Source organism: Vipera berus (assembly GCF_964194415.1).
Source record: "Vipera berus genome assembly, chromosome: 1".
NCBI lineage: Eukaryota > Metazoa > Chordata > Lepidosauria > Squamata > Viperidae > Vipera > Vipera berus.
In genome coordinates, this window is record NC_138202.1 from 183,469,421 (window position 1) to 183,497,210 (window position 27,790).

Sequence of the window (27,790 nt, forward strand, 5' to 3'; positions counted from 1 at the left end):
CTCAGGAGGGGGAATGGCTCTTCATATTCATGAAGCCTACATATTTCTGTTGCTAATTCCTTCTTTGGTCACTCCAGCTGCTTTCAATCATGAAGACTACCCTGCTGATGAAGGTGATCAGATTTCAAATAATGATAATAATCTGATTTTTGATGACTATCGTGGGAAAGGATGTGTAGATGACAGTGGTTTTGTATACAAACTTGGGGAGCGTTTTTTCCCTGGTCATTCCAACTGTCCATGTGTTTGTACCGAGGATGGGCCTGTTTGTGACCAACCAGAATGCCCCAAAATCCACCCAAAATGTACTAAAGTAGAACACAATGGATGCTGTCCAGAATGCAAAGAAGTGAAGAACTTTTGTGAATACCATGGGAAAAGTTACAAAATCCTAGAGGAGTTTAAGGTAAGTCCAAAAAATACATACTGATAAAATCACTTGGTTGATTTTGCACAGACAGTGTCAAATGCTAAATTAATCAGGTTTTTCATATTTTTTTCCAAACTCATTAGAACATTAATTGTAATTTCTGCCATACTAATTAATGGATATCATACAGGCCAACGAAATATAGAATAGGAAAAGGAAACACAATTACCAAATTTACTTCCTAGGTATCCAGTTGTAGGGTTTCCATTTAAGCCAATGTTTTAATTATATACTTTTCTGTTCAAAATCGTTGGATGAAATAAAGTCCAGAGCTATGAAATAACTCAAAGGAGCATGTCAGTCCAAATATTTCTTCTAAAAAATATGTTAGATTTCTTGTTTCTTGCATCACAGAAATATAATACAGACACCACTTTATTTATTATTATTTATTTTTTTATTTATTAAATTTTTATACCGCCCTTCTCCCAAAGGACTCAGGGCGGTGTACAGGGCAATAAATATCGAAATATAAATACAAAAGTTAAAAAAAGATTAAATAATTATGCCCAATATAATACAATAATTAAAACTATGTTAAAACCGAATCCAAACCCCAAACCCATCAGACCAGGCCAGATTGTTCAAATAGATAGGTTTTTAAATCGCGTCAGAAGGAGCGAATCTCAGGGGCCATCCGGAGCTCAACCGGCAAGCGGTTCCATAGGTCTGGCGCGCCCACAGAGAACGCCCTCCCCCTGGGGGCCACCAATCAAAATTCTCTGATCGGAGACACCCTGAGGAGGCCTACTCTGTGGGAGCACACTGGACGGAGGTGCTGCCATAGGTAATCCGGACCCATGCCATGTAGGGCTTTATAGGTCATTACCAGCACCTTGAATCTCACCCGGAGGGCAACCGGCAGCCAATGCAGCTCGCGGAGCAGAGGTGTAACATGGGAGTATCGGGAGACCCCCAACACCACTCACGCGGCTGCATTCTGCACCAGTTGAAGCCTCTGAGTGGTCCTCAAGGGCAGCCCCATGTAGGGAGCGTTGCAGTAGTCCAAACGAGAGGTCACGAGCGCATGAGTGACTGTACGCAAGGCATCCCGGTCTAGATAGGGCCGCAACTGGCGCACCAGGCGAACCTGGGCGAAGGCTGTTTGACTGACTGAAACTTCATATGAGAAATACAAAGTTTTTTACTGAAGCAACCAAAATGTATAGTGCGCAACAATGGATGTCTGGCCTAGTAATAATACATCTGAAAAATATTTAATTAAAACAAACCAAATGTCTGCAATGTGACATTGCTTCAAAAAAAAAGACAATTGCAATGTTAGACTACATATTGTAACAGAAGTATAGTTTTAAAATTATGAAAGAAAGTTGCCCCATTTTATTTTTATTGACCAGATCCCAGATACTGTATTAAGTCTGAAGAATTCAGGCAGCATGGAACATGCTTAGAAATGGCCAAGGAATATGATCAGGGAACTAGATGTTAAGTCCCATGAAAAGAGATTGAAGGAATTAGAATGTTTAGTCTTGAGAAGACTCAGGGAGGAAATGACAGTATTCTTCAAATATCTGAATGGATGACACACGAGGAAAATGAAACGATTCTCTATCATGCCCAAATAGCAATAAGGGAATTATTTATAGGAAAACAAATTTTCCTTCACTGAAGTATTCAAACAAAATGGATAGTCATCTGTCATGCATGCTTTCATATGGATTCCTGCCCAAAATGATTCTTGTTCAAGCGTTCTTTAAGCATAGTTCTCCAAGACTTCCTTTCCAAAGCTTGAATTATTATTTTTAGAGAAGCTGCCAATACAGCCCTAACATTTCTCACCTTGTTCTCTATCTAAAGACATATTTTAGATTTAATGATACCTGGTGTTTGCTATCATTTATGTATTATTTTAAAGATCATTTGTTATGATCTTTGCTCCTTGCTCCTTTAATAAGGATAATACGTGGGAAACTGCTATTTTAGTCATAAGAGTCATTGCATAAAAATATTTGTGATCAGTAAGCTCGCATATTGTGGGCACAATCCAGCCAAGATTAGTTAAGAGGCTAGAAAGCTTGTAAGAGACTTATAATTCCATGCCCTATCTTATTCCAGATTGCTTTGTTGCCCTGCTGTTCCTTATCAGTGAAATCATTGGGAAGGAGTGATTTTCTCTTCTCCATTTATTAAGCAAGCTTACTCCGTTGCTATAGCTCTTACTAATATGGTTCTGTCATTGAGAAATGTGAATGGTATTTCTAAAGCACAGGGTGTTTTCAAACCATGTACTACTGTTAAAGGAAAAGTCTTCATCATGGTTCAGTCCAAGCCAGAGATAAACAACATGGTGACTGCTTTAGAAAGAAGGTTGCAGTTTATTGAAGAGGAGAGCCAGAGAGAGAGAGAGAGAGAGAGAGAGAGAGAGAGAGAGAGAGAGAGAGAGAGAGAGAGAGAGAGAGAGAGAGAGAGAGAGAGAGAGAGAGAGAGAGAGAGAGAGAGAGAGCGCACATGTAGGGAGTGGGTTTTTATACCCTCTGGAGCCTTTTGTTTGGAGTTGCCCTTTGGCATCTGTGAGTTAATCCTATTATGTCCTGTCTTAGACTTTGGGTGGGGTATGTAGATTTTAGGTGTCTTTGTCTTCTTAATCTTCTAGCTTTAACTTTCCTGGTTTACATCTGCATTTCTATAGAGCTGGTTTCTGCTTGGGGGAGGGAGACTTGGGGCTATTAAGAAAACTGGGCATGCTTTTCTGCCTCTTTAAGATCCTTTGAGGAAATATATTTTCTTGCCCTTTTAATATTTCCTTCTCTGGGACACCGACTTCCCACAAATGCCCCCTTTGTGCCATAATTGTGCGAGTGACACACTTTTACTGGCACAAGATTAAAATTGATCTGGTCAGGGAGACTTGGTAAACAAGCTTTAAACTGTTAAGCCAAAAAAAGGGGGGGAGACACTAATGGAGGCAAGCAGAAAAAGATAGAAAAGAAATTTACACTGTCCAATATTCTGTGCCAATCATTTTCAAATGTTGGATGTCACTTTGAGCTTCCAGTCAGGTTTGCACATTCCTCCCAAAATTCTTCACAGCCATGCTTTGCCTCAGTACATAACCTCTGGCTACCCATTTTCAAGGGTTGTTTCCTGCCTTAGCTCTTAGTGCAGTTCATCCAGGTTAGTGTTGTCCAATTGAGGTAGGCAAGTATGCAAGCCAGGCTATTAAATTTTCTTAAATTGCACATAATGATCCCTAGGACTCCCAATCTGAGTCCACCTGTGCAAGATATTCAGGACTTAGGTTTGGAGATCTCTTTCCTGCTATTTCCTCAGTCAGGGCATATGAATTGCAAATCACCTGAGGGGGCCTGGTTCCCTCCCCCTTGGAATTTGCTGGAAATGGTTCCTACAAAGTTTTAATGACACAGGACAAGAATCAGGCTGGAGCTTTACTGAAGGTAAGTGGAGGGGATATACTCAGTGTGATTATATGAATGGTGTGTGCACGTGTGTGGTGTGTGCAGCTACTAATACAAACAGGCAATACAAACATTCTGGATAAATTTTCCCTCCCACCAGACAAAAGACTGAGCGTATTTCCTTTTGGTGGCTTATTTTAAACAGAATTTCTAACAAAATTTTAAAATTCTTTAAAACAGTCACATTTACCTCACACACAAAGACTTTGACACATATATATACACAAAGACAAGGAAAAGAGAACAGAAAATGGAAACAGAAGTCTTAGTTTTACACATCCTAGTCATTCCCACCATCTCAGTTAACTCAAATTATGGAAGGCAAAAATCGTAAACATACCATGTGGTTGGAGACAGAGAGAGACACAGAGAGAGAGAGAGAATCACTATTTCTTATTTACCCTGTAAGTACCTTTATTTAGCCAAATTGGTTTCCCACCAAAAGCCCTAACAAAGCCCATTCTTCACAAATTTCTCTTGCTCACTTCTTTTTCCACACCATCCAGGATGGGCACTTGCCTCTTGTCCCACACCTCAAGCAAATCTCCTAGGGGAGTCCTAATTGTCACCTTTGAACTGCCGCTTCCCATGTTCCCTCTCAGATGGGCTCACTTTGGCTCAGTCAGGTACAAAAAGGGAAAACAAACTTCTGCCTCACAGTTTTTGGACAAAAAAATGTCTGGGAAGACTTCAGTTCCCTGACAAAGTACAAGAACCTCCTTTCCTGGGAACTACCTGCCACTGGTTTTCAGACCCCTCATGAGTCCAGGAGGACCTGCCACTTTCCTGAAAAGTGGTGAGTACTGGCACCTCTTTTCCTGCCACTAGTTTTCAGACCCCTTGTGGATCTGGAAGGACCTGCTGCCCACTACTTAGTGAGTACTGGCACCTTCTGAACTAGGCTTTGCTTTGCTTACAGGGCCTAACCAGTTAGTTGCCCAAATCCAATTCTCTCATTCACTCATTCCATTCCATTTGCACACAGCCTCTCCCTTTTTCCTGACAAAAGGTCCTGCACTCTGGCCAAATCCCCATGCTTTCCAGGGTATGCCACTTGAACAGATCCTTTCTGCGGTTAGGACAGGCCAGAGGAAGCAAAATCCAACTGTGATTGGGAAAAAGGGTTTCTCACTCTCACACACAGACATAAACACATTTCCTTTGTTTCCCTGGACTTTAAAGTTAAGGTTTAGAGGTACTCATCTTCGCCTTCTTTCCAAAGCAGCCCTTGAGCTCAAACTCAAAACTCCCTTTACTATCCTGGCTGCACATGGGCAGGGCCTGGGAAACCCATCCACAGACACAAGGGGTCTGCTGTCAGCAAGATGGTGCTTACCAGTCTCAGTCTATTGGAGAAGTTAGCTTGGAGTCCCATCTGGGTCACCAAATTGTTGAAGGGAAAGTCTTCATCATGGTTCAGTCCAAGCCAGGGATAAACAACATGGCAACTGCTTTAGAAAGAAGGTTGCAGTTTATTGAAGAGGAGAGCCAGACAGGAAGATGGCTCTGAAGGAGAGAGAGAGAGAGAGAGAGAGAGAGAGAGAGAGAGAGAGAGAGAGAGAGAGAGAGAGAGAGAGAGAGAGAGAGAGAGAGAGAGAGAGAGAGAGAGAGAGAGAGAGAGAGAGAGAGAGAGAGAGAGAGCACATGTAGGGAGTGGGTTTTTATACCCTCTGGAGCCTTTTATTTGGAGTTGTTTCCTGTTCCTGTTTGAGGCTTTGTATTTCCTGTGTCATGTATTCTGACCTGAGTCTGGGTATGCCCTTTGGCATCTGTGAGTTAATCCTATTATGTCCTGTCTTAGACTTTGGGTGGGGTATGTAGATTTTAGGTGTCTTTGTCTTCTTAATCTTCTAGCTTTAACTTTCCTGGTTTACATCTGCATTTCTATAGAGCTGGTTTCTGCTTGGGGGAGGGAGACTTGGGGCTATTAAGAAAACTGGGCATGCTTTTCTGCCTCTTTAAGATCCTTTGAGGAAATATATTTTCTTGCCCTTTTAATATTTCCTTCTCTGGGGGACTGACTTCTCACACTACTCCCATATGAAATCCAGAAAAGACTTCAGGGAGATGAAAATAATAATTTAATAATTAAAAATATTTTGATAAAATAACATTTCAGTAAGCTAAGCATATTTTATTAGAATAAATGAAAATTAGAAAGAATCATATCTTCTCTTTCCCCACCACAAGTCATAATATGAAATAATCAGGAATTCTTATGTGTATAAAAAAAGTATCTGCTTTAGGATATCTCAAATATCTTCTTCAAATTTGCAGTCAGCTCTGAAGGTTTGTTCTAGTGGAAATTGTTCACCCCTTCCCATTATTATTAGAGAATTATTAAACAGAGAATTGTTGTGAACATTGCTGTGAAGATCTTGTCATGAAAGTTTGAATGTGTGAATTCATATATGCTATTTGCAGTAGCTCCATAAAAGCATAGCTGAATGCTGTTGTTTTTATGTGACAATTTGTTCACATGAAATGGTTCTCCATATAGGATAAGTAATCACCTTTTTAAATAAAAAATCCATTTCAGTTTGCAACTTGAGATACTATAGCACAAATTGCCAGAGCTATACAAAGGATCCTTCCAGTAATGATATGTAGGAATGGCCTTGGGAGACAGGGCAACAGAGACACAACTAAAGGAGCAACTGAGAAATTCTTGCAGTGCAAGAGACTCAGAAGAAACCTTCCCCAATTTGGGGGCTGTAAAGTGGGTGGGGGTCGCAGGTATCCTCAGATCTGCAAGATTCTATAATGCAACCTTGTGATAAAGTAGAATTAGCTCTCTGGTCATGTTTTCTGTCTACTTTGTAAGACTGACAATTTCTTGCAAAGAAACTTGCATATGAATTAAGCTAAAATATCAATGGACAAAAATTCATCAAGCTAAGTAATTGGTTGCTGAGTTACGAGACTTACAGCATTTTAAAAAAGTTTTAGCTAAGCCTTTGTTTCAAGATCATTGCCTTTAGTGGAAATTGACATTCTTCATCTGGAAGAAATGAACTGAGTTGTTGATAAGTAAAATTATTTATACACTAAATAACCAAATAACATTTCCAAATAAATCTTTCCACATATGACAGCCTCTGACTTTGCATGCCTATTAAGAATATTTCAGTAAAAATATTCCAATTATGGACAAGAATCTACTTATAAATAGATTACAAAATAAACTAATTCGAAGAAAAGTATCTCATAGTCTTACATTAGCTTATCATTTGCACAAGTTTGAGGGCTGCTTTGTGCTAGCTATTCCTCTGGATTTTCACAGAGATGTCAACCTCTGCACCCTCTGGTAATTTAAGTTGGAGGAGTGGGGGAGGAGAAAGTATATGTCAGGCAGAGGGACATTGCATAATTGGTTCCAGGAGGTGCAATGAGTATCAAAAACAATGAGTACCAAACTCATTTATCCTATAAAGAATAATGTAGTGAGGCACAAGTTCTAGTTTGTGCATTGAGTACCAAACATATGATGAGTACTGGGACAAGATGTTTACAAAAAGCATTGAGTACCAAATTCAATGAATTTCAAAGCAGTTGAATACCAAGGTACCACTGTACTGGAATTCCTTCAGCTAAAACATAGGCAATTTGGCACATTTGAAATTTTGACAGCTTGTTGGGGTTTACTCACAAAAGAGCCTCCAGCATCGATGTGTTTGAAACAGTCAAACAGTAGCAGCATGGAGAGGTAGACTCTCAATATTAGTATCCAATCTCACTCCTGTGTTTCTGGTCCTCAGAAGCATTTATAAATGAAGTTGATGGCACAGTGTCAGAACCCACTTCAGCCCACATCTTAAGAAAGTAGGACTCATGAAGACAAGATTTTCCAAGCAGGAACCTTTACTAAGAAATAGGAGATAGCAGGCATAATAGACAGGATCTGAGGAATTCCCTCACAGATCAATATTTTTAAAGTGTCCCCAAGCAAACCTCACTCCACAGTTCATTCGATCAGTTTCAGATCAGGCAAGCTCCAGGTGGTAAGCCCATCGTGGGAAAGGAGAGATAACAGTCCGTTTGCAGCAGGATCATTTCCACCCTCCTCACACTTCATTTGGAGAAACAAACCAGATTCTGGAGGGTTGCATTTCTCCCTTTCCCACCCCCTTTCCTACTTGCCCATAAGTTGAGAGGGAATGCCTAGTGAGAAAGCAATTGATTATATTGTGATAAATAGCAGGCAGGTGAATAAACAAAGGTTACATTTAAGGGAGGAAGTGAAAGCCATAATGTATGATGCCTGTTCCCTCTCCCCCTTGGGAATGGCAGAATCCAGGGGAAGATGAGATTTGGGTTTGCTCAGAGGAGATAGTTAGAAATGAAATATAAATGGATTCTGACATCCTGCCCCCTTTAAAAATAGAAGAGCTCCATCTGTAGAGGAATCAAAAATATAGATGTAAGCCTGGTTTGTTGGGATATTCTGTATGAAACCTCTTAGCAACTTAGGTGCTCTGATGTGACATTTATGGACCCACTCATTTTCTGAGGAGGAAAGGTGTTTCCAAGCTATTAGGTATTGAATTGCTCTGTGGTACTTTCTAGAATCTAGGATTTCTTTTACCTTGAAGTGTTGTTTTCCTTCAACCATGATGTCAATGCTGCTAACATCGAATGTTATTGCTTGACATGAGATGAAGAAGTAGCTATTTCATATGTTAAACTTGTATATTGCTTTAAGACGTGTATTATTTTAGTTTAAAATTGGTGGGAGGGAAGAGTAGGAATGCACTTTGAAGGCCATTTGTCTCTCTAAAGAAGATAAGACTTTGGCAGTTCTTCTAACGGAAGGGAAGCTGATTCTTTAAATTAATTGGAGAATATGATTAATGACAAATTAGAAAGGTGGAGAATTGTGTTTAATTATATTGTGCAAGGGGGCGGAGATTTCAGATTCCAGCTTCCTTCGAACAAGCATTTGCCTGTGTATTAGGCTAATAAAGGACTTTTAAGGTAAACAATGCCTCAGAGTCACTTGAAAAGCCCATACATCGGACACCTGACATCAAGCTGGAATCCACACTACTTTTTAAACTAATTAGGGAGTCCCGACCTCCCGTTGCTGTCTCCAAGCTTTGGAGGCATGCTGACAAAGAGTTGGGGAAGATCCCATAATGGAAGGAGTAAAATTGCCTGGCACCAGCAGCCACCCCAGTGAGGGAAGGGCCAGCTAAGAAGCCGGCAAGGAAAGAGTTTCAGCAATCCTCCCAGGTTGGGAGCCAGACCTAAATAACCAGGAGAGTGGATTAAGCCCAGCAAAGACTCCAGGAGCCTCGGAGCAGCCAGGCCAGTTGAGATTGAATACTCGGGTGAGTGGAAAATCCTGTCTGCAGATCAGACTGCTTGCCAGATCCAGGAGTCCCCTGCCAAGCCCTCCATATCCATTGAGACAGAATTTAATTTTAATTTAATTTATTAATATTTCTATACCGCCCTTCTCCCGAAGGACTCAGGGCGGTGTACAGGGCAAGAATAAAACACAGAATTACAAAAGTTAAAAAGTAATTAAATACATGCCCATTAAAAACAGTTAATACATAATAAAAACCCCAATAAAATGACAGTAAAAACCCCACCAATCCCCCCTCAGGCCAGGCCGGCTTGTTCGAACAAGTATGTTTTTAGATCGCGGCGAAAGGAGCGAAGATCGGGCGCCGTCCGGAGCTCAACTGGTAACTGGTTCCATGGTTCCGGGGCGCCCACAGAGAAAGATCTCCCCCTGGGGGCCACCAATCTACAGAAGACCCCAGCATGTGGCCTCTGCAGCAATGGGAATTTGGGGAGCCACCACAAGTGGAAGGCCAACAACCTCTGAGCTTGCCCCAGCTAATAGAAGCCTTGCAACAGCTGGGGGTGGTGCAGAAGCCTGAAGATCAGGAGCTGGTGGGAGGACAACAGCAGCAAGGGGGGCCCTGGCAGCCATTAAATCAGCAACCAGAGTGGGGCCAGCAGCCACTGGAGACACAACAACAGCAGTGGGGCCATGGCAGCCAGTGAATCAACAGCCAGGAGGGGGCCAGCAGCAGTAGGACTCCCAGCAACAGTTGATCCAACAGCCAAGGGGGAGACAGCACCAATGGGGGCCCCAGCAGCCGTTGAACCAACAACTAGGGTGGGGCCAGCAGCAATGGGGGCCCCAGCAAGCAATGATGAGCCCACGCTTCAGACCAACCTTCGATGGGGACCCAGAGAAACTGACTTTTTTCCTCAACCAAGTTCGCTCTCACTTGAATCGCTGGGGTCACTCTTACCCGGACCCGGGTGCGATGGTCGATGTGATTGCATCCAACCTAGAGGGAGAAGCATCTGAATGGTTGAACAATTAATATAATGAGCAGGCCCCTGAATTGGAGGACCCCCACCTTTTCCTCCTGGGGCTGAGGGAGAGGTTTGAGGACACATCCATTGCCCTCAAAGCAGAAGAACAAATCCATAAGATAAAGCAAGCTGCCCTAGAGTATGTGCGGGAGTTTCAAAAGATGGCAGGAAGGATAGAGAGATGGCCTAAACAATCAATGATTCATCTTTTTAGAGAAGGTTTAGATGACCACCTCTCTCAGGCATGTATCTATCGAGCTGTACCCAACCAGCTGCATGAATGGTACCAGGCAGCGGTGAAATTAGATGTCCAGCTCGCCCACTATAAAAAGCCTCCCCCACCTGAAACTGCACCAAAACCAGGATCCAGATGGCTACCACCACCCCGAAAACCCCCAACATCTGCTACTGCTGAAAGACCTAGACCACCTACAGGTCTGCCAATCAAGTGCTTTCGATGTGGACAGCAGGGACATCGAGCAGTGAACTGCCCAGTTCCTTACCCGCAACAGCAGAGTAGACCAGATCCAACAACGAGGAAGAAACCCGCACAGCAGCCATTGAGAGAAAAGTCCAACTGGGCCACCCAGGAGCCTGTTACCCAGGTTACATCCCCCACCCAGGAGAACACTGACCCACCGACCAGGCCCACCCCCACTTTACCCAGTTTTGACAGCAACGATGAAGGGGAGAATGACCCAATGGTGAGTCGACCCATCCTACCTTTTTTATTGCCTGCTAAACTCATAATCCCTAAGTCAGGGGCACAAGTAGACCTGAAAGTGCTACTTTATACCGGCTGCTCTCGATGCATCATTAGCCTGTCATGTGCCTTGAGACTGGGCATACGGGCCAAGCCACTCTCCAAACCTGTGAGGTTTGAGCAAGCTGATGGCTCTCTAATGGGAGGGACTTTAGTCACACAATTAACAGAGCCCTTACACCTGGAGATAGGCAAACTGAGAGTTCATTCGCTTCCTAGTAGCTCCAAAGATGTCTGAGACTGTGATCCTAGGACTAGCCTGGCTAGACACATGGAAGCCACTTATCTGGTGGGAAAAAGGAATGAGAACTGTGAGATAGGACCCGAACCCACCATTGATTCAACAGATGTTACAGGGGATTTTAGCCCACCCAATGAGCAAGCGCACATGGCTGCCTTACGGCCTCCTGGCAAGCCACTCATCCCTGGCGAGTACCAGGACCTAACGGAGGTGTTTAGTGAGAAAGAATGCGATACCTTGCCTCCTCACCATCCCATTGATTGTTCCATTGAACTGCTACCAGGGGCTAAACTCCCCCAACCAAAAATGTATGCTATGTCCCCCCTTGAAATGGAGGAGATGCAGCGATATGTGGATACAAACCTAGCGAGGGGATTCATCGAACAGGCCAAGTCTACTGTGGGAGCCCCTGTGTTGTTCAAAGAGAAAAAAGATGGGTCTTTACATCTCTGCATGGACTATAAAGGCCTAAACACTGTGAGTGTGGAAAATAAATACCCTCTCCCCCTCCTGAAAGACTTGCTAACCCATCTAGCGAAGGGGAGCGTCTTCACCAGTTAGACCTGAGAGAAACATATTACCGGGTAAGAATAAAGGAGGGGGATGAGTGGAAGACAGCCTTCAACTGCCCCTTGGGGAGCTACCAGTTCAAAGTCATGCCATTTGGACTGCAGGGGGTCCCATTCGTATTTATGCAATTGATCAATGAGGTCCTACATGAACAGCTATACAAAGGGTTCCTAGTATACCTTGATGACATCTTGATATACAGCACGAATATGACCGACCACATAAAACTGGTCAGAGAAGTGTTAAAGAAACTACTGAATGCCAAACTTTATGTCAAACTGTCGAAATGTGAATTTCACCAAACCCGATTAGATTATCTTGGCTATAGAATCTCCAATGGGGGTATCGAAATGGACCCAGCCAAAGTAAAAACTATAAATGAATGGCAGCCCCCCAAAACCCGCAAACAGCTTCAGAACTTCCTAGGGTTTGCCAACTTCTATTGTCAATTTATTCCCTCTTTTGCTGAGATTGCTCTACCTCTTACAGAACTACTCAGAATGGGCAAGGGAGGGGGAAAACCATGACTTGGACAGCCGCTAGCATGGACTATGAGTTGTCAGAAAGCTTTTGAGAATTTAAAAAGACTATTTGTGGCTGAACCAGTCCTAAAGCACCCTTGCCCAGGGGAGCCCTTCGTAATTCAGGCAGATGCCAGCAATGTGGCATTCGGAGCGGTGTTATTGCAAAAGAATAAAAGTGAGGTCCTATAACCTTGTGCTTACACCTCTAAGAAATTTACTGAAAGTGAGAAGAGATGGACAGTCTGGGAAAAGGAGGCCTTTGCAATTAGTTGGGGGCTATTAAACTGGCAGCACTACTTAGAAGGGAGCAAGGTGCCTTTTGAAGTATGGACAGATCACAAAAATTTAGAGGCACTAGAAACTCCCCCAAAATTGTCCCCAAAACAAGTATGATTGGCACAGTACTTCAACCGTTTCAACTTTACTCTAAAGTACATACCAGGAAGAAAAAACGTCTTAGCTGATGCGCTCTCCCGATTGCCACAATACGAAAGTGAACGCGAAGAGGTTCATGAGGCAATTATCCCCAGTCCACCAATTGTGGCCCAACTCACACCTCACAGGACCCCTAATCCTGATGACCCCGGGGTAAAGAAAATAAAGCGAGAACTGCTCACTGATCAATGGTTTAAAGACAATCAGACATCCCTAACATGCAGGGATGGTCTGGCTTACAAGGGGGGGGGGAATTGTACTTGCCTGAAGCTCTTCGCCTTAAGGCCCTCAACCACAGCCATGATGTCAAACAGGTTGGACATTTTGGATATCTAAAAACTCTACATATCATTCGCCGGCAATTTTGGTGGCCGGGACTAAAACGAGACGTAGAAAACTATGTCAAGAGCTGTATTGTATGTGCCACCATGAAAAGAATCCCAGGAAAGACCCCTGGGTTATTGCAACCGGTGGCCAAACCTTCTCAACCATGGGAAGAAATAGCTATGGACTTTATAGTAGACCTACCCAATAGTAGAGGAAATACTGCCATTTGGACTGTGATAGAACTATTTTCAAAACAGGCTCACTTTATCGCCTGCAAAGGTCTTCCATCAGCTCTATGCCTGACTAAGTTGTTCCTAAAATATATCTATTGACTACATGGCGCCCCTAAGTGAACAATTTTGGACAGAGGGGGTGCAGTTCACAGCGAAATTTTGGAGAAACTTTCTTAAATTAATTGGATCATCTCAAGGCCTATCAACTGCTTTTTACCCGGCTACTAATGGAGCTGTAGAGTCCGCCAACAAAATGGTCGAACAATACCTTAGATGCTACATCTCTTACCAACAAACAAACTGGACCGACCTCCTCCCTTTTGCAGAAGTGGCTTACAATAATTCAGTACATAGCAGCACTGGTTACACTCCTTTCCGTGTAGCCACAGGGAAAGAATTAAACCCCATACCGGAATACCCTCAGTTACCCTCTGCTTCCCAGACTCTTGATCAGTGGGTGAGGGGTTGGGAAGAAGTTTGGAAAAATACAAAGGTGGCCTTAAAAAACCTTTTGAGACCTACAAAAAGCAAGCTGACAAAAAGAGAGCTCCCCAAAGAACATTCCAAGTTGGGGAAAAGGTCTATTTGTTGACCAAATACCTATGCCTGAAACTACCAAACAAGAAATTGGGACCAAAATGCTTGGGGCCTTTCCCCATTGTGAAAATCATCAACCCGGTCACAGTGAAATTGAAACTACCCAGACGTTTGTGGAAAATTCACCCAGTGAATTGTAGCTTGCTGAAACCTTTTCGAACCTCCACTTTAAGACCTCCCCCTAAGAAAGCACCTGGACCCCTCATGGTAGCAGGTCAAACACATTATGAAGTAAAACGTATTCTTGACTCTAGAATCTTTAAGGGAAAATTGCAATACCTAGTACAATGGAAGGGATACCCATTGTCTGAAGCCACTTGGGTGAAATCTACTGATGTGAAACCTGACAGACTTATCAAAAGGTTTTATGAGAAACACCCCAACAAACCAAAAGCCAATTCCTAACTTTTGTTTTGTTTACATTACAGGATCTGTCCTTTTTCTAAGGGGGGGGCGGATGTCAATGCTGCTAACATCGAATGTTATTGCTTGACATGAGATGAAGAAGTAGCTATTTCATATGTTAAACTTGTGTATTGCTTTAAGATTTGTGTATTGTTTTAGTTTAAAATTGGAGGGAGGGAAGAGTAGGAATGCACTTTGAAGGCCATTTGTCTCTCTATAGAAGATAAGACTTTGGCGGTTCTTCTAATGGAAGGGAAGTTGATTCTTTAAATTAATTGGAGAATATGATTAATGACAAAATTAGAAAGGTGGAGAATTGTGTTTAATTATATTGTGCAAGGGGTGGAGATTTCAGATTCCAGCTTCCTTCGAACAAGCATTTGCCTGTGTATTAGGCTAATAAAGGACTTTTAAGGTAAACAATGCCTCAGAGTCACTTGAAAAGCCCATACGTCAGAAACTTGACAGTTACATTTAAGGGAGGAAGTGAAAGCCATAAAACTCCATGCCTGTTCCCTTTCCCCCTTGGGAATGGCAGAATCCAGGGGAAGACGAGATTTGGGTTTACTCAGAGGAGATAGTTAGAAATGAAATATAAATGGATTCTGACACACAGATTGCTTCTTGATTTTGAAGTACGATATAGGCCCATTTAGCTATTTTTCAAACATCTTGAAGGAAAAAAAAGTTTGGTAGGTTGGAGAACCAAATAAATCCTCATAGAAGTATTTGCTACAGCATTAATGGTCATGAGCATATATACTTCAGATATGCCATTAGAATGTTGTGGGTGCTTCATCACTCCAGATTTTTAAGAAAAGACTGGACAATCACTTGTCTGAAATGGTATAGGGTCTCCTGCTTGAGCAGGGGGTTGGACTAGAAGACCTCCAAGGTCCCTTCCAGCTCTATTCTGATTTTCTTTTCTTATTCAGTGAGTTGTTTTATTAATATGATATCCCCCATTCGGGTTCATTTCTCCAACAATAGAGGGGGAAAATGAAACAGGCAATCCATAAAGGGGTGTCGTCTCCAATGCTCTCAGGTATAGTTTCAATTGTTTTTGGAAGATGGCTAAAGTTGGACTAATATAACTTTCAGTGGGAAGCTATTCCAGAGGACCAGGACTTGCCACAGGAAAGCAAGCACCTACCAGGCTCAGTGCCCACCACACCTCCCATAAGTGGGGAACTGGCACTGCTTTTCCAAGCAAGATTAAGCATTTTTGCAAAATTAGTCAGCAGGATGAATAGGGTTGTTTGATCTCAGCTTTTGTTTTAAAACAGGACTCTTTTAACAGCATATTTTTCCCCAGTCCCAAAGTTTGAGTTGTCAATAATGATATTAAAGTTAAACTAATTAGAATGAGTTTGTAATTAGCCACATCATTATTCCATTGGTAATAATAATGGTGGAAATTGTATTCAAATCACTTGTTAGCATTCTTTCTTATTCATACCCACTTGCTGATCAACTCAGAAAGATAAACTCTAGTTCTATATTCTAACCAGAACTGTAGTGGTGAGGCTTATCAGAAAAATGACTTCTGTCATCATATACAGACATCTGGCATAAGGCAAGCATTTCAGTGCTCAGGTTGAGGAATTTTAACTGAACGTTCTGCCATAAAGTTACCCAAATATGAATGTGCAATATTAAACAGGATCTGATGCATGACAACCTACTTGAGATAGAATTTCTCAAGGGATGCAGTTTATTTTCAAATGCAGCTAAGAATGATAGACACATTCTGATTTGTATGCTTACACAAACATACTTGTTTTTTTTCATATTGACTTTGAAAGCAGAAAGAAAAATAACAAGCTCCAGATTTTTCCCCAAATGTAGTTGTAAGCTGCATATATCTTTTTTTGCTAGCTATTTGCATGTAGCAGTCTAAGACACATCCCATGGTACTGGTCACCATATTCCCATTTCATGTGGTTTAGTATCATTCATATAATTTATATCCCCTGCTGAAACATCATTTACTTATTTTACAAATAGTACATAAACAAAACATTTATTATTATTAAATGAAATAGAAAAATAGCTAGTATGAACCACACAAACAGTTTGAGTCAAAATCAAAAATAAATTTACAAAATATGTATCATATGTTTTGATATAGAATGAAAAAAATGCAGATTAGCTTTCAGTATGAAAATGCCTATCCTATCTGTAATCAGTAGTGGGATTCAGCCAGTTCGTACAGGCCAAAGAAATGCATATATATTCCTGTATATGTGATTCTGGTGAGAATTTGGGGCGGGGGACACTATGCACAGCATTATTTTTTTTAATCTCCTGATTTTGTGTTAAGTATAGTTTGACCTTCAGTCACTTTGAGAAACTGCAGACATAAATCAAGTGTCCAGCAAAGAGCATGGGTTGTCCTTTGCTTTCAGTGGAATGTACTGAATTATTAAACCTATCCTGGCTTGTAATATTTATTTTTCCTTGATGGGAAGTAAATCCAAATAGGGCTTATATGGAGAAGGCTCCATATAATTGTGTGCTTCAGAAAAACTGTGTCATTAATATTTTTTTAAGTGAGAGTACTATAGAAGATGGTTGCAAGCATACTCTCTGCCATCCTCATAATAGCTGCTTAGAAAAGATAAATTGTTACTATATATCTTGATGTAATCTATGGTAACTAAATAAGTCCACCCATAGGTAAACCTTTAGTAAGATGAAACTGGAGGATTCCCACTTTGGATTTTCTAATCTATAGGCCTGATCAAACTCTCTCAGCAACTCATATGCAACCATCTTCCAAAACCAGAAATTTCATCAATATGTTTAACAAAGACAAGAATTAAATACAATAAAAACAATCACTGCCTTCTGCAGAATTTCAGGTGTGTTTTATCTGAATAACTTACATCACAGCAATACTTATATACCAAGATCTTTTTCAACACAAACACATTGTCAGGACTCTTAGAAACAATTTCTTCCAACAGGAACTTTTATTAAGAGTAATTGATAGCAGGCATAATAGACAGGATCTGAGATTTCCCATGCAGAGCGATAGATTAAAGTATCCCCAAGCAAGACCCCACCCCATAGTCCGCTCAGCCGGTATGGGATGGCCAATCTCCAGGTGTTAGGTCCATCATAGAAAAAGGGGAGATAACATCGGTCTTTCTCCAGTTCATGCAGCGATGATCGGCAGCTTCTTCACACCTTCCTCTGAGAGCGTAGAAATAAACCAGGCACTATGGTTACATTCCTTATTTCCTCCCTTGTTCTAGCTGACAGTTTACGGAGATAAAGTTCAGAGAGAGAGAGATAATGCAGGAAGCAAATTTTTACATTATAGCAGATAGAGGACACAGAGGCAATAAACGAAAGCAAAAGGTTACATTGTACTGGATAGAGAAAGCAGAGGCAATAAACCCACAGGCACATCTCCCCTCCCCCTTGGGAGTATGGCAGAACCCAGGGAAAGGTAAGATTTGATTTTGGGTCAGAGGGGATAGATAGAAATGAAATAGGAATGGGTTCTGACATCCTGTCCCCCTTAAAAATATAAGAGATCCACCTGTAGAGAAAACAAAACAGGTATAGAGGTTGGTCTGGTTTGGTGGGATATTCTGTATGAAACTTCTTTAGCAGTTTGGGTGCTCTGACGTGACGTTTGTGGACCCAGTCGTTCTGTGAGGAGGGAAGGTGTTTCCATGCTACTAGGTATTGGGTTGCCCCATGATACTTCCTAGCATCTAGGATTTCTTTTATCTTGAAGTGTTGTTCTCCTTCAACCATGATTGGAGGTGGTGGTGGTGGATTTTGGGCCGTAAGGGTGACTGTTGTTCTCATTTCAGTAAGCTGCAGTAAAGAATTGGGTGTGTTTGCCTGAGGTTCTTAGGTAGTTCTAATTCTAGTGTTACTGGGTTTATGATTCTTTGAATTGGAAAAGGTCCTATATATTTTGGACCAAGTTTTTTACAGGGCTGTAGGTATTTTAAGTATTTTGTAGACAAATATACCATTTCTTCTACAATGAATGGTTTAGGTTCAACTCTTTTTTTATCTGCTTGTGCTTTGTGTGCTTGTCTAGCTTCGTCTAAGGTTTTCCTAACCACTGGCCAGGTGTTTTGTAATTGGGATATCCATTCTTTCAGTGATAGGATTTCCAGTTCGTTTGGGGTTATTTCTGGCATAGGGTTGAAACTTTGGCCGGTGGCGTTTGCTGAAAATTAATAAAGCACCTTAAATATTGCTCAAGTACTGAGTTTGAACATTCCATTGATCCATTGGACTGAGGATGATGATTAGATGACAGTCCCTGAGTGGTTCCTAGGAGGGATAAAAATGCTTTCTAAAACTGATGTGAATTGCACTCCCCTATCTGATATGATGCATTGGGGTGCCCCACACAGTCTGTAGATGTGCTGCACAAATAGTTCCGCTAAGATTTTTGTGGCGGGAATCTTTTGGCAAGGGGTAAAGTGCACTTGTTTTGAAAACAGGTCCATAACCACCCAGATGATAGTGTTTCCATTGCTTTCTGGTAACTCCACTATAAAATCCATGGATATTTCTCTCCAGGGGGCTGAGGGATTCTCCACTGGTTGTAGCAGTCCAGGCAATTTCTTTTGCAACCTCTTAGTAGCTGCACAAGTTGCGCAGCTGGGCCTGTAGCTTTCTATGTCCTTTTTCATGGATGGCCACTAAAATTGCCTTTTAATTAAATGTAGTGTTTTTTACAAATCCAAAATGCCCTGCTGATTTTGTACCATGGCACATCTGCATGAAAGTGACCCTCTGGGTGGTTGGTATATATAACTTTTCCCCTACCATGGCAGTCTGTCCTTGATTATGCACACATGTTTATTTTTCTGGAACCCTGGGCCAGAAAAGCTTGGGCCCTGGTTGTTACTGGTGATGCCAGTTGTGGTTTGGGCATGAGTGGTTTAGAACTGGTGCCTCCCGTGCTGTTATATTGGGGCATGTGAGACAGTGTATCTGCCAGGAAGTTCTTCCCCCCTGGCAAGTGTTTGAGTGTAAAACGGAATTGGTGAAAGTGCTGGGACCAGCAGGCTAGCTTAGGGGTGAGCTTTCTGGGTGTTTTTAGTGCTTCCAGGTTTTTGTGGTCTGTCTAGACCTGAAAAGGGATTTTATTCCCTTCAAGGAAATGGCGCCACATAAGTAATGACCATCTCACAGCGTACACTTCCTTTTCCCACACAGCCCAGTGGTGTTCCATCTCAGTGAGATTCCTGGATATGTACATGCATGGTTGCAGTGGCCCTTCATCATTTTCTTGTAATAGTACAGCCCCCACTGCCACATCACCTGTATTACAAAAGGTTTATCCGGGTCCAGGTGCCTCAGTATGGGTTCAGCAGAAAAGAATCTCTTTAACCTTTTGAATGCCGCTTGGCATACCATTGTCCATTTCAGTGGCTGGCTGGGTTTCATTGAGGTTTCCCCCCTCGTTTTTAACAAGTTTTTGAGGGCAAGGCTATTTGGGTGAATGAAGGGATGAACTGGTGGTAAAAGTTTTCAAAACCCAGGAAACTTTGTAATTGCTTCCTTGTACGAGGTGGTGTTCACTCTAGCACTGCCCTGACCTTCTTGGGATCCATTTCAATGCCCTGTGGGGATATGCGATAACCCAGGTACTCTATTTTTTCCTGGTGGAATTCGCATTTTGATAGTTTGGCATATAGGGGACAGCTCGCAGTTTCTTTAAAACCGCTCTGACTAGGTTGACATGCTCCTCTTTGGACTCGGTGAAAATAAGGATGTCATCTAAATAAAACAGGCCCCCTTGAATAGCTGCTCCCTTAGCACCTTGTTGATTAATTGCATAAATACTGGGGGGGGGGGGCTTGTAGTCCAAATGGCAAAACTTTATTTGTAGCATCCCACTGGGCAATTAAATGCAGTTTTCCATTTGTCCCCTTCCTTAATCCTAACACAGTAGTATGCTTCCCTTAGGTCTAGTTTGGTGAAAATTCTTCCTTTTGATAGGTGGGATAACATGTCCTTCATGAGGGGTAGGGGGTACAGGTTACTTTCACTGATCTTTTTCAACACAAACACATTGTCAGGACTCTTGGAAACAATTTATTCCAACAGGAACTTTTATTGAGAGTAGTTGATAGCAGGCATAATAGAGAGGATCTGAGATTTTCCACACAGAGTGGTAGATTAAAGTATCCCCAAGCAAGACCCCACCCCATAGTCCGCCCAGCCAGTATGGGATGGCCAATCCCCAGGTGTTAGGTCCATCATGGGAAAAGGGGAGATAACATTGGTCCATCTCCAGTTCATGCAGCGATGATTGGCAGCTTCTTCACACCTTCCTCTGAGAGCGTAGAAATAAACCAGGCACTATGGTTACATTCCTTATTTCCTCCCTTATTCTAGCTAACAGTTTATGGAGATAAAGTTCAGAGAGAGAGAGATAATGCAGGAAGCAAATTGTTACATTGTAGCAGATAGAGGACACAGAGGCAATAAACGAAAGCAAAATGTTACATTGTACTGGATAGAGGAAGCAGAGGCAACAAACCTGTGGGCATATCCCCCTCCCCCTTGGGAGTATGGCAGAACCCAGGGAAAGGTGAGATTTGATTTTGGGTCAGAGGGGATAGATAGAAATGAAATAGGAATGGGTTCTGACACACATGCATACAGATCTGTATACAGTATATATTGCCTCCATCTTCTATATAAGGAAACTATTTAATGGTTTCATGCATGGTTGCAATACTACACCAAATTTTAAAAAGTTGTCACCCATAATATATGTAGTTCATCTGAAATCTAAATCTAAATTATATAATTTTTAAATCTATTGAATTATATGCTGTAAGACAAAGGGAAAATATGTTCAATAAATCTCAATACTTTGATCCTATATTTCTGCTTTCTTGTGCAGGTCATGTGTTTTCTAGAAATGACACCACAGATATATCATAATAACAGAATCGGAAGGGCTCTTGGAGGTCTTCTAGTTCAACCTGCTGTTCAACCAGGAGGCCCTATACAATTCTGGACATATGACTGTCCAATATCTTCTTGAAAACCTCCAATCATGGAGCATCCACAACTTCTGGAGGCAAATCACTTCACTGATTAGTTGTTCTCACTGTCAGAATTTTTTTCCTTAATTCTCAGTTGGATCTCTCTTTGATATTCTTCCATCTGTTACTTCTTCTCCTTCATTCACGTGCTTGGGAGAAGCCCCTCTTCTGTATAATAGCCTCTCAAATATTGGAAGACTACTGTCATGTCACCCAGTACTTCTTTTTATTAGACTAGACATACCTAGTTCCTGCAACTGTTCATCTTACAATTTAGCTTCCAGTCCCCAAAATCCTCTTTGTTGCTCTTCTCTACACTCTTTCTAGAAGTCTCAACATCTTTTTTTTGTATTGTTGCAACCAGAACTGGACACAGTATTCCAGGTGTGGTCTTACTAGTGCAGTACTAAAGCAGTACTAATACATCATTTATTTATTTATTTATTTATTTATTTATTTATTTATTTATTTAATTAAATTTTTATACCGCCCTATTCCTGAAGGACTCAGGGCAGTTTACAGGGCAACATAAAATATGATATAAAAATAGTATAAATTAAAATAGATTAAATTACATAAGCACAACAATTAAAACAATATTAAAAGCTAAAACCCCTTCAGTCCAGGCCTGATAGATCAAAAAACCAAGTTTTCAGATCCCGGCGAAATGTACGCAGATCGGGGGCGGTCCGAAGTTCCACCGGTAAATCATTCCAAAGGGCAGGCGCGCCCACAGAGAATGCCCTCCCCCTGGGGATCACCCGCCGGCACTCCTTAACCGTCGGCACCCTGAGAAGGCCCTCCCTGTGGGAGCGCACAGGACGATGGGAAGTTGATGCCGGCAGCAGGTGTTCCCTTAGATAATCCGGACCCAAGCCATTCAGAGCTTTATAGGTCATTACCAGCACCTTGAATTTCACCCGGAGGGCAACCGGAAGCCAATGCAGCTCACGGAGAAGAGGTGTTACACGGGAGTATCGGGAAACATCATGTAATCTTGATACTATCCTTCTGTTGATGCAACCTAGGACGGTATTGGTTTTTTGGATTTTTTTGCAGCTGCTGCACACTACTACCTCAATAGGAATCCTAGATCCCTCTCATAGCTATTGCTTTTGAGCCTAGTACTGTCTAGTACTCCCTAGTCTATTCCTGTGCATTTGATTTTTCTTGCTTAAGTATAAGATCCTACTTTTCTCACCATTAAATTGTATATTGTTGGATAGGACTCAGTGTTCAAATCTGTCAAGACCCTTCTGTATCTTGAATCTTCTTGTATCTTCTAAAGTGTTGGCTATTTCTCCAGCTTAACGTCATCTGCAAATATGAGTTCCCCTTCTATTCCCCTCACCTAAATCATTTATGAAGATGTTGAAGAGTACTGGACCTAAGACAGAACCTTGGGGTATCCTACTGAATGGATGTAATTCCATTGAGGAGTACATGTTAACTAAGTTGGTCAGCCAGCTATGAATCCATCTAGTGGTTATGCTGTCTATTTCACGTTGTTCTATCTTACCAAGAAATATGATGTGGCCTATTTTATCAAATACCTTACTGAAATATGTAAGCTATGTTCACAATATTTCCCTGATCCACTAATTTAGTCACCTGACAAATACTTGTTGGCATCTTGTAATAATTTTGTTTGTTTCTAGGTGTTCACAGATCCATTGCTTGATTATCTTCTCCAGGATCTTCCCAGGCTGATTTGTCCATAAGTTCCTGGGTCCTTTTTTTCTCTTTTTGAATATTGGAGTCATATCAGTTCTTTTTCTAGTCCTCTGGTAGTTGCCTGGTGCTCCAGGATCTTTAAAATATGTGGTTCAGTGGTTCCAAGTTCATGTCTGCCAGCTCCTTCAGAAGTCTGGGATCTGATACATTTGGTCCTGGTGATTTGAACTTCTCTAGAATGGATAGATGTTCTCATTTTCTTGCCTATTTTGACTTAAATTACTATTTTGTCTTTTACAGTATTGCTGTTGATTTGTTGTTTTTTTAACGAATTAGTTGTTTCAGTCTCCTAGTGATTTTGTAGGTAAGTGAACTCCATGCTACCCTGTCAAGCACAGCTTCTTTCAGATGTTGGATGTTCATCTTTGTATTAGATTTGAGGTTATCAAGATAGATAGATAGATAGATAGATAGATAGATAGATAGATAGATAGATAGATAGATAGATAGATAGATACTGTAGATAGATAGATAGATAGATACTGTAGATAGATAGATAGATAGATAGATAGATAGATAGATAGATAGATAGATAGATAGACAGACAGATAGATATAATCTTTATGTGTCACTTTTCTATGTATACAGGGGCATACATTAAAATGAAATTCCAATGCCCGCTCTCAAAAGAAGAAAATATATATATTAATCACAGTTCATTTTGAATACATAGCAGAAAAAAAGTCTTGAGAGTTAACAAGGTTGATACTATTTTGTAGAAAGCAATTACAGAATCTAGTTGTTCTACTTCAGATACTGCAAAGCTTCCTCCCAGAAGGTAACAAAAAATGGTCATTGAGAGGATGTCTGACAATATTGCACACCCTGGTCAAGCATCATTTACATGCTATGTCCTAGAAAGAAGAAAGTGAACTTCCAAATAATCTTTTCCACCATCCTCACCACTCTCTGTACAGCCCTCTATCCAAAACAATACTTCCAAACCAAACAGTAATACAATACAACAGGATGCTTTCAATCGTCCCTCTGTAAAAAGTGATAAGGACAGGGGAAAGAAGATGTGCTCTTCTCATACGATGCAAAAAAAATGCAGGTACTACTGTGCCTGTTTCACCAGTGTCTCATTGTTGAATGACAAAGGTAACCTACCCAGAAACTTACCTATCCAGAAACTTAGTAATATTAACCACCTCTATAGTTGAATCATTAATACACAGGTCTATCACTGTGCCTTCCTTTTTTGAAATCGACAATGATCTATTTTGCTTTTCATACAGTTAGAACCAAGCTGTTCTTATTAACAAGTCCACCAAACTCTCTATCTCCTCCCTGTAAGAACTATCATTATCATCCTGAATAAGGTCCACTACTGTTGTATTATCCACATACTTCACAATATGGTTGGTAGCAAATCTTGCACAACAGTCCTGGGTCAACAGGGTGAACAATAGTGGACTTAGAACACAGCCCCGAGAATATCCTGTGTTTAAGAAAATGGTGTTAGAAATATTAATCCCAACTCACACATACTGGGGCCAGCATATTCTCTCTTTTTTGTAATATTTTATTGATTTTCTAATTTTACATTTAAGTATTTAAAAAGCAACATGGTGGCTGGTTTAATCAATAATTCAATAACGTACAGAAATCTTTAGTACAAATCTCAAATTACCACATCAAATATTTCCTCTCATTTTCCTTTAATATCTACTGTCTCATATTTAAACTAATACAGTTATTATTATATCAATTAAGTAAAGATAGCATTGTTACATTTATCAATAAATTTTTAGCTTATACATATCCTAGTTAGTTTAACATTCAATCTTTATAAACAATCAATATCCTGTAGTTAGTTTTTCCCAATTTTTGGTTTCCCATCAATATTTAAATTTAACATTCTATATTTATAATTTCCAAATATTAGGTACAAAAGTTTTCTTTATCACAATTCATAACAAAGTCTAAAATTTAAGATACACATCTTATCTATTTGAGTATATTCTATTTCCCACCATCTTATATCATCTAATTAATAATACAATATAACATTTCTTATTTTCAACTAGTTTCCAAATGTCTTAAATTTAATGACCAAAATTTCCCCTATTTCAACATCAAATATTTCCTCTTTTTCTCTTGATATCTAGTATCTCATATTTAAGCTAATACAGTTCTTATTATCTCAATTAAATAAAAAAACATATTTATTACATTTATCAGCAAATTTTTAGCTTATTATGTATCTTGTTTACTTTTACATTTCAATATCCTATTTATTTGTTTTCCCCAATTTTTAATTTCTCATCAATATTCAAATTTAACTTTTATTATTTATACTTCCAAGTTTTAAATGTCCAAATTTTTCTATCTCAATTCATAACAAAATCTGATATTCAAAGTACACATCTTGTCTATTTAAGTATATTCTATTTTAATTGGTAATATAAAATCCTCGCTAATAAATCAAAACCCCATTTTTCTTCAGCCTTATTCTAGCTTTCTTCCTTTGGCAGCTCACCCTCCATGTCAGTGCTTTTAAGTCATCAAATAGATCTCCCTCTGTTACTATATATATTATTTGAAATAAAAGAGACCACCCAGTCACCATTTTTTTGGAAGGGCTAGCAAATCATCTCTCTATTATTCCAGATCCCCATAGTTGTCCTGATATGTTTATCTTTCCTTCGGTTTGTTCTTCTTCTTGCTCCTCAAGTTTCTTCTGGTTTATTTAGAAAGTCTTTTCCATTTTCAGTGTTGTCAGTCCCTTTTCTGGATTTTCCACTGACTGTATTTGTTTGTCATTTGAATCCTCTATCATGGTATTTAATTGTTCCACTTCGTCTGTTATGTTCTGTGTAGTTTATTCTTTAGTTGTAGTCAAAATTTGGGTTTGTATATCTAGGCTGACATCTTGTTCTTTTTTGTAGCATCTTATTTCATCACAAGCTGAAAGAATAGTTTCATGTATTGCTTTTAACATAAAAAGAATCTGTTCCTGGTCTTCATCCATCTTCTTTTAGTGGTGTGTTAAATTAAGAGCTTTAAAGTCAGAGAATGAAAATAATTTTATGGCTCAGTATAGAACACAGCTGAGCTTCTCACAGCTGATAATTGTCAAGGTTGAAAAAGTCTTATCTGTAGTCTGGGCTTCCAGCCAAGTCTCCTTTAGACAATAACAAGTTGTAATATCAAACTTGGCCACAAGATGTCATTGATGCCATTTAAGGTTTTTTTTAAGTCCAAAATTTTTATAATCCTTTTTCCAATTTTATTTCTTTTTTGTAAATAAAAACCAAGGTCTTCAATAAAGATAAGAAATCTTTTGGTCCTCAAATTTTAGAAGCATATAAATCCAGTTACATTAAGGATATTTTTTCAGTGTTTTAACTCCCCTAGATAGTCAGTCGCCACTGTTCTTAGAGGGTGGGATAGAAGTTTCCTTCCCTCTCTCCTCACAGGGGGAAAAATACTTTGGGCAGCTTTTGCAGGAGAAAAAAAACTTGGGATTAAAGAGAGGTTCAGATCTCACCCAGTCTCATCCACGCTGCTTTGGAGTGCCTGGTAGTAAGTTTGACTTTGGCTGTCTGCAGCCTAGTGACGAGCCATGTTTTTATGGCCAGTCTTTCATCCACCGGTTTGGAGGGCTGCCCTGGATTGAGCAGAAGGACTACCACCTTCCTATAATCAAGTGGGGATCCCCTCCTTGTTGGTCACTCCCACAGGGTGACTTTTGACCCTTTCCAGGGTCCCCCGGCAGTGTGAAACCAAACACAGAAGACAGAGCTTGCCTTCCAGTGGCCATGGCAGCTGCAATGGCAAACCAGAAGTCCGATATTCTTTGCTTGTCCCTTCTTTTTGTTCCATTCCTAGCATCTTTGACTTTTCCAATGAATTTGTATGCATGACATGGCCAAAGTAAATCAGACATAGTCTTACGATTTTAGCTTCTACTGATGTATCTGGTTTTATATGATTTAGCCCCTATCTGTTTCTTATTCTGGCCATCCATGGTATACAAAATAATTTACACCAGCACCACAGTTCAAAGGCTCAATTCTTCTTTGATCAGCCATTCTTATAGTGTCCAACTCTCACATCGTTATAGGGAAGACTATTGCTGTAATTATCATGCTTTTAGTATTTATCTAAATAACTCTGTTTTTCCAGATCTTATTCAGGTAATCTATTCCAATGCGGCCTAATGTTATCCTGTATTTGATTTCAGAAGTGAACTGCCATCATGAACAATATTTGACCCAAGGAAGATAAATTCTCAAACTAATTCAGTTTCCTCCTTATTGATTTTAAACATCTCATGTCCATCTACAGCGGTTGTCATTATCTTTATTTTCCTGATGTTAAGATTCAATCCTACTTTTTCACTTTCATCCTTGATTTTCCAGTTCATTTTTTTCTTCCTTATTTTCAGGTAATAGTGTTATACCATCTGCGGTACCTTTGTTTACTAATGGGATAAAAGAGATCTTTTCCAATACTGAGGCCATTGACTTGCAGTCCATGGCTCTTGACACAGGGCAATGATGATGTTAATTGGTACTGGTCTTAGTAATTCTGCAGGTATTCCATCAATACCTTGGGCTTTCCAGTTAACATTGTTGTGCTGTCTTTAACAGTTCCTTGCTGTGTTGAAAAGCTGGACCACATCATTTTCACTATGGAAACATGACCTTAGTATGCCTCTTCCTATTAGCTTCTTCCAGATATTGACACTACTCCTCCCATTGCCT

General features: G+C 40.5%; 1 protein-coding gene across 1 annotated transcript in view; it reads left to right on the forward strand.

The window, feature by feature from the left end:
* Positions 1-27,790, forward strand: part of VWC2L (von Willebrand factor C domain containing 2 like) — a 159,132-nt gene continuing 131,342 nt past the window's right edge. The window contains exon 1 of the mRNA XM_081312816.1: positions 1-406. Coding sequence (XP_081168942.1) covers positions 14-406 — 393 coding nt within the window. The 5' untranslated portion in view covers positions 1-13. The remainder of the gene's footprint in view (positions 407-27,790) is intronic.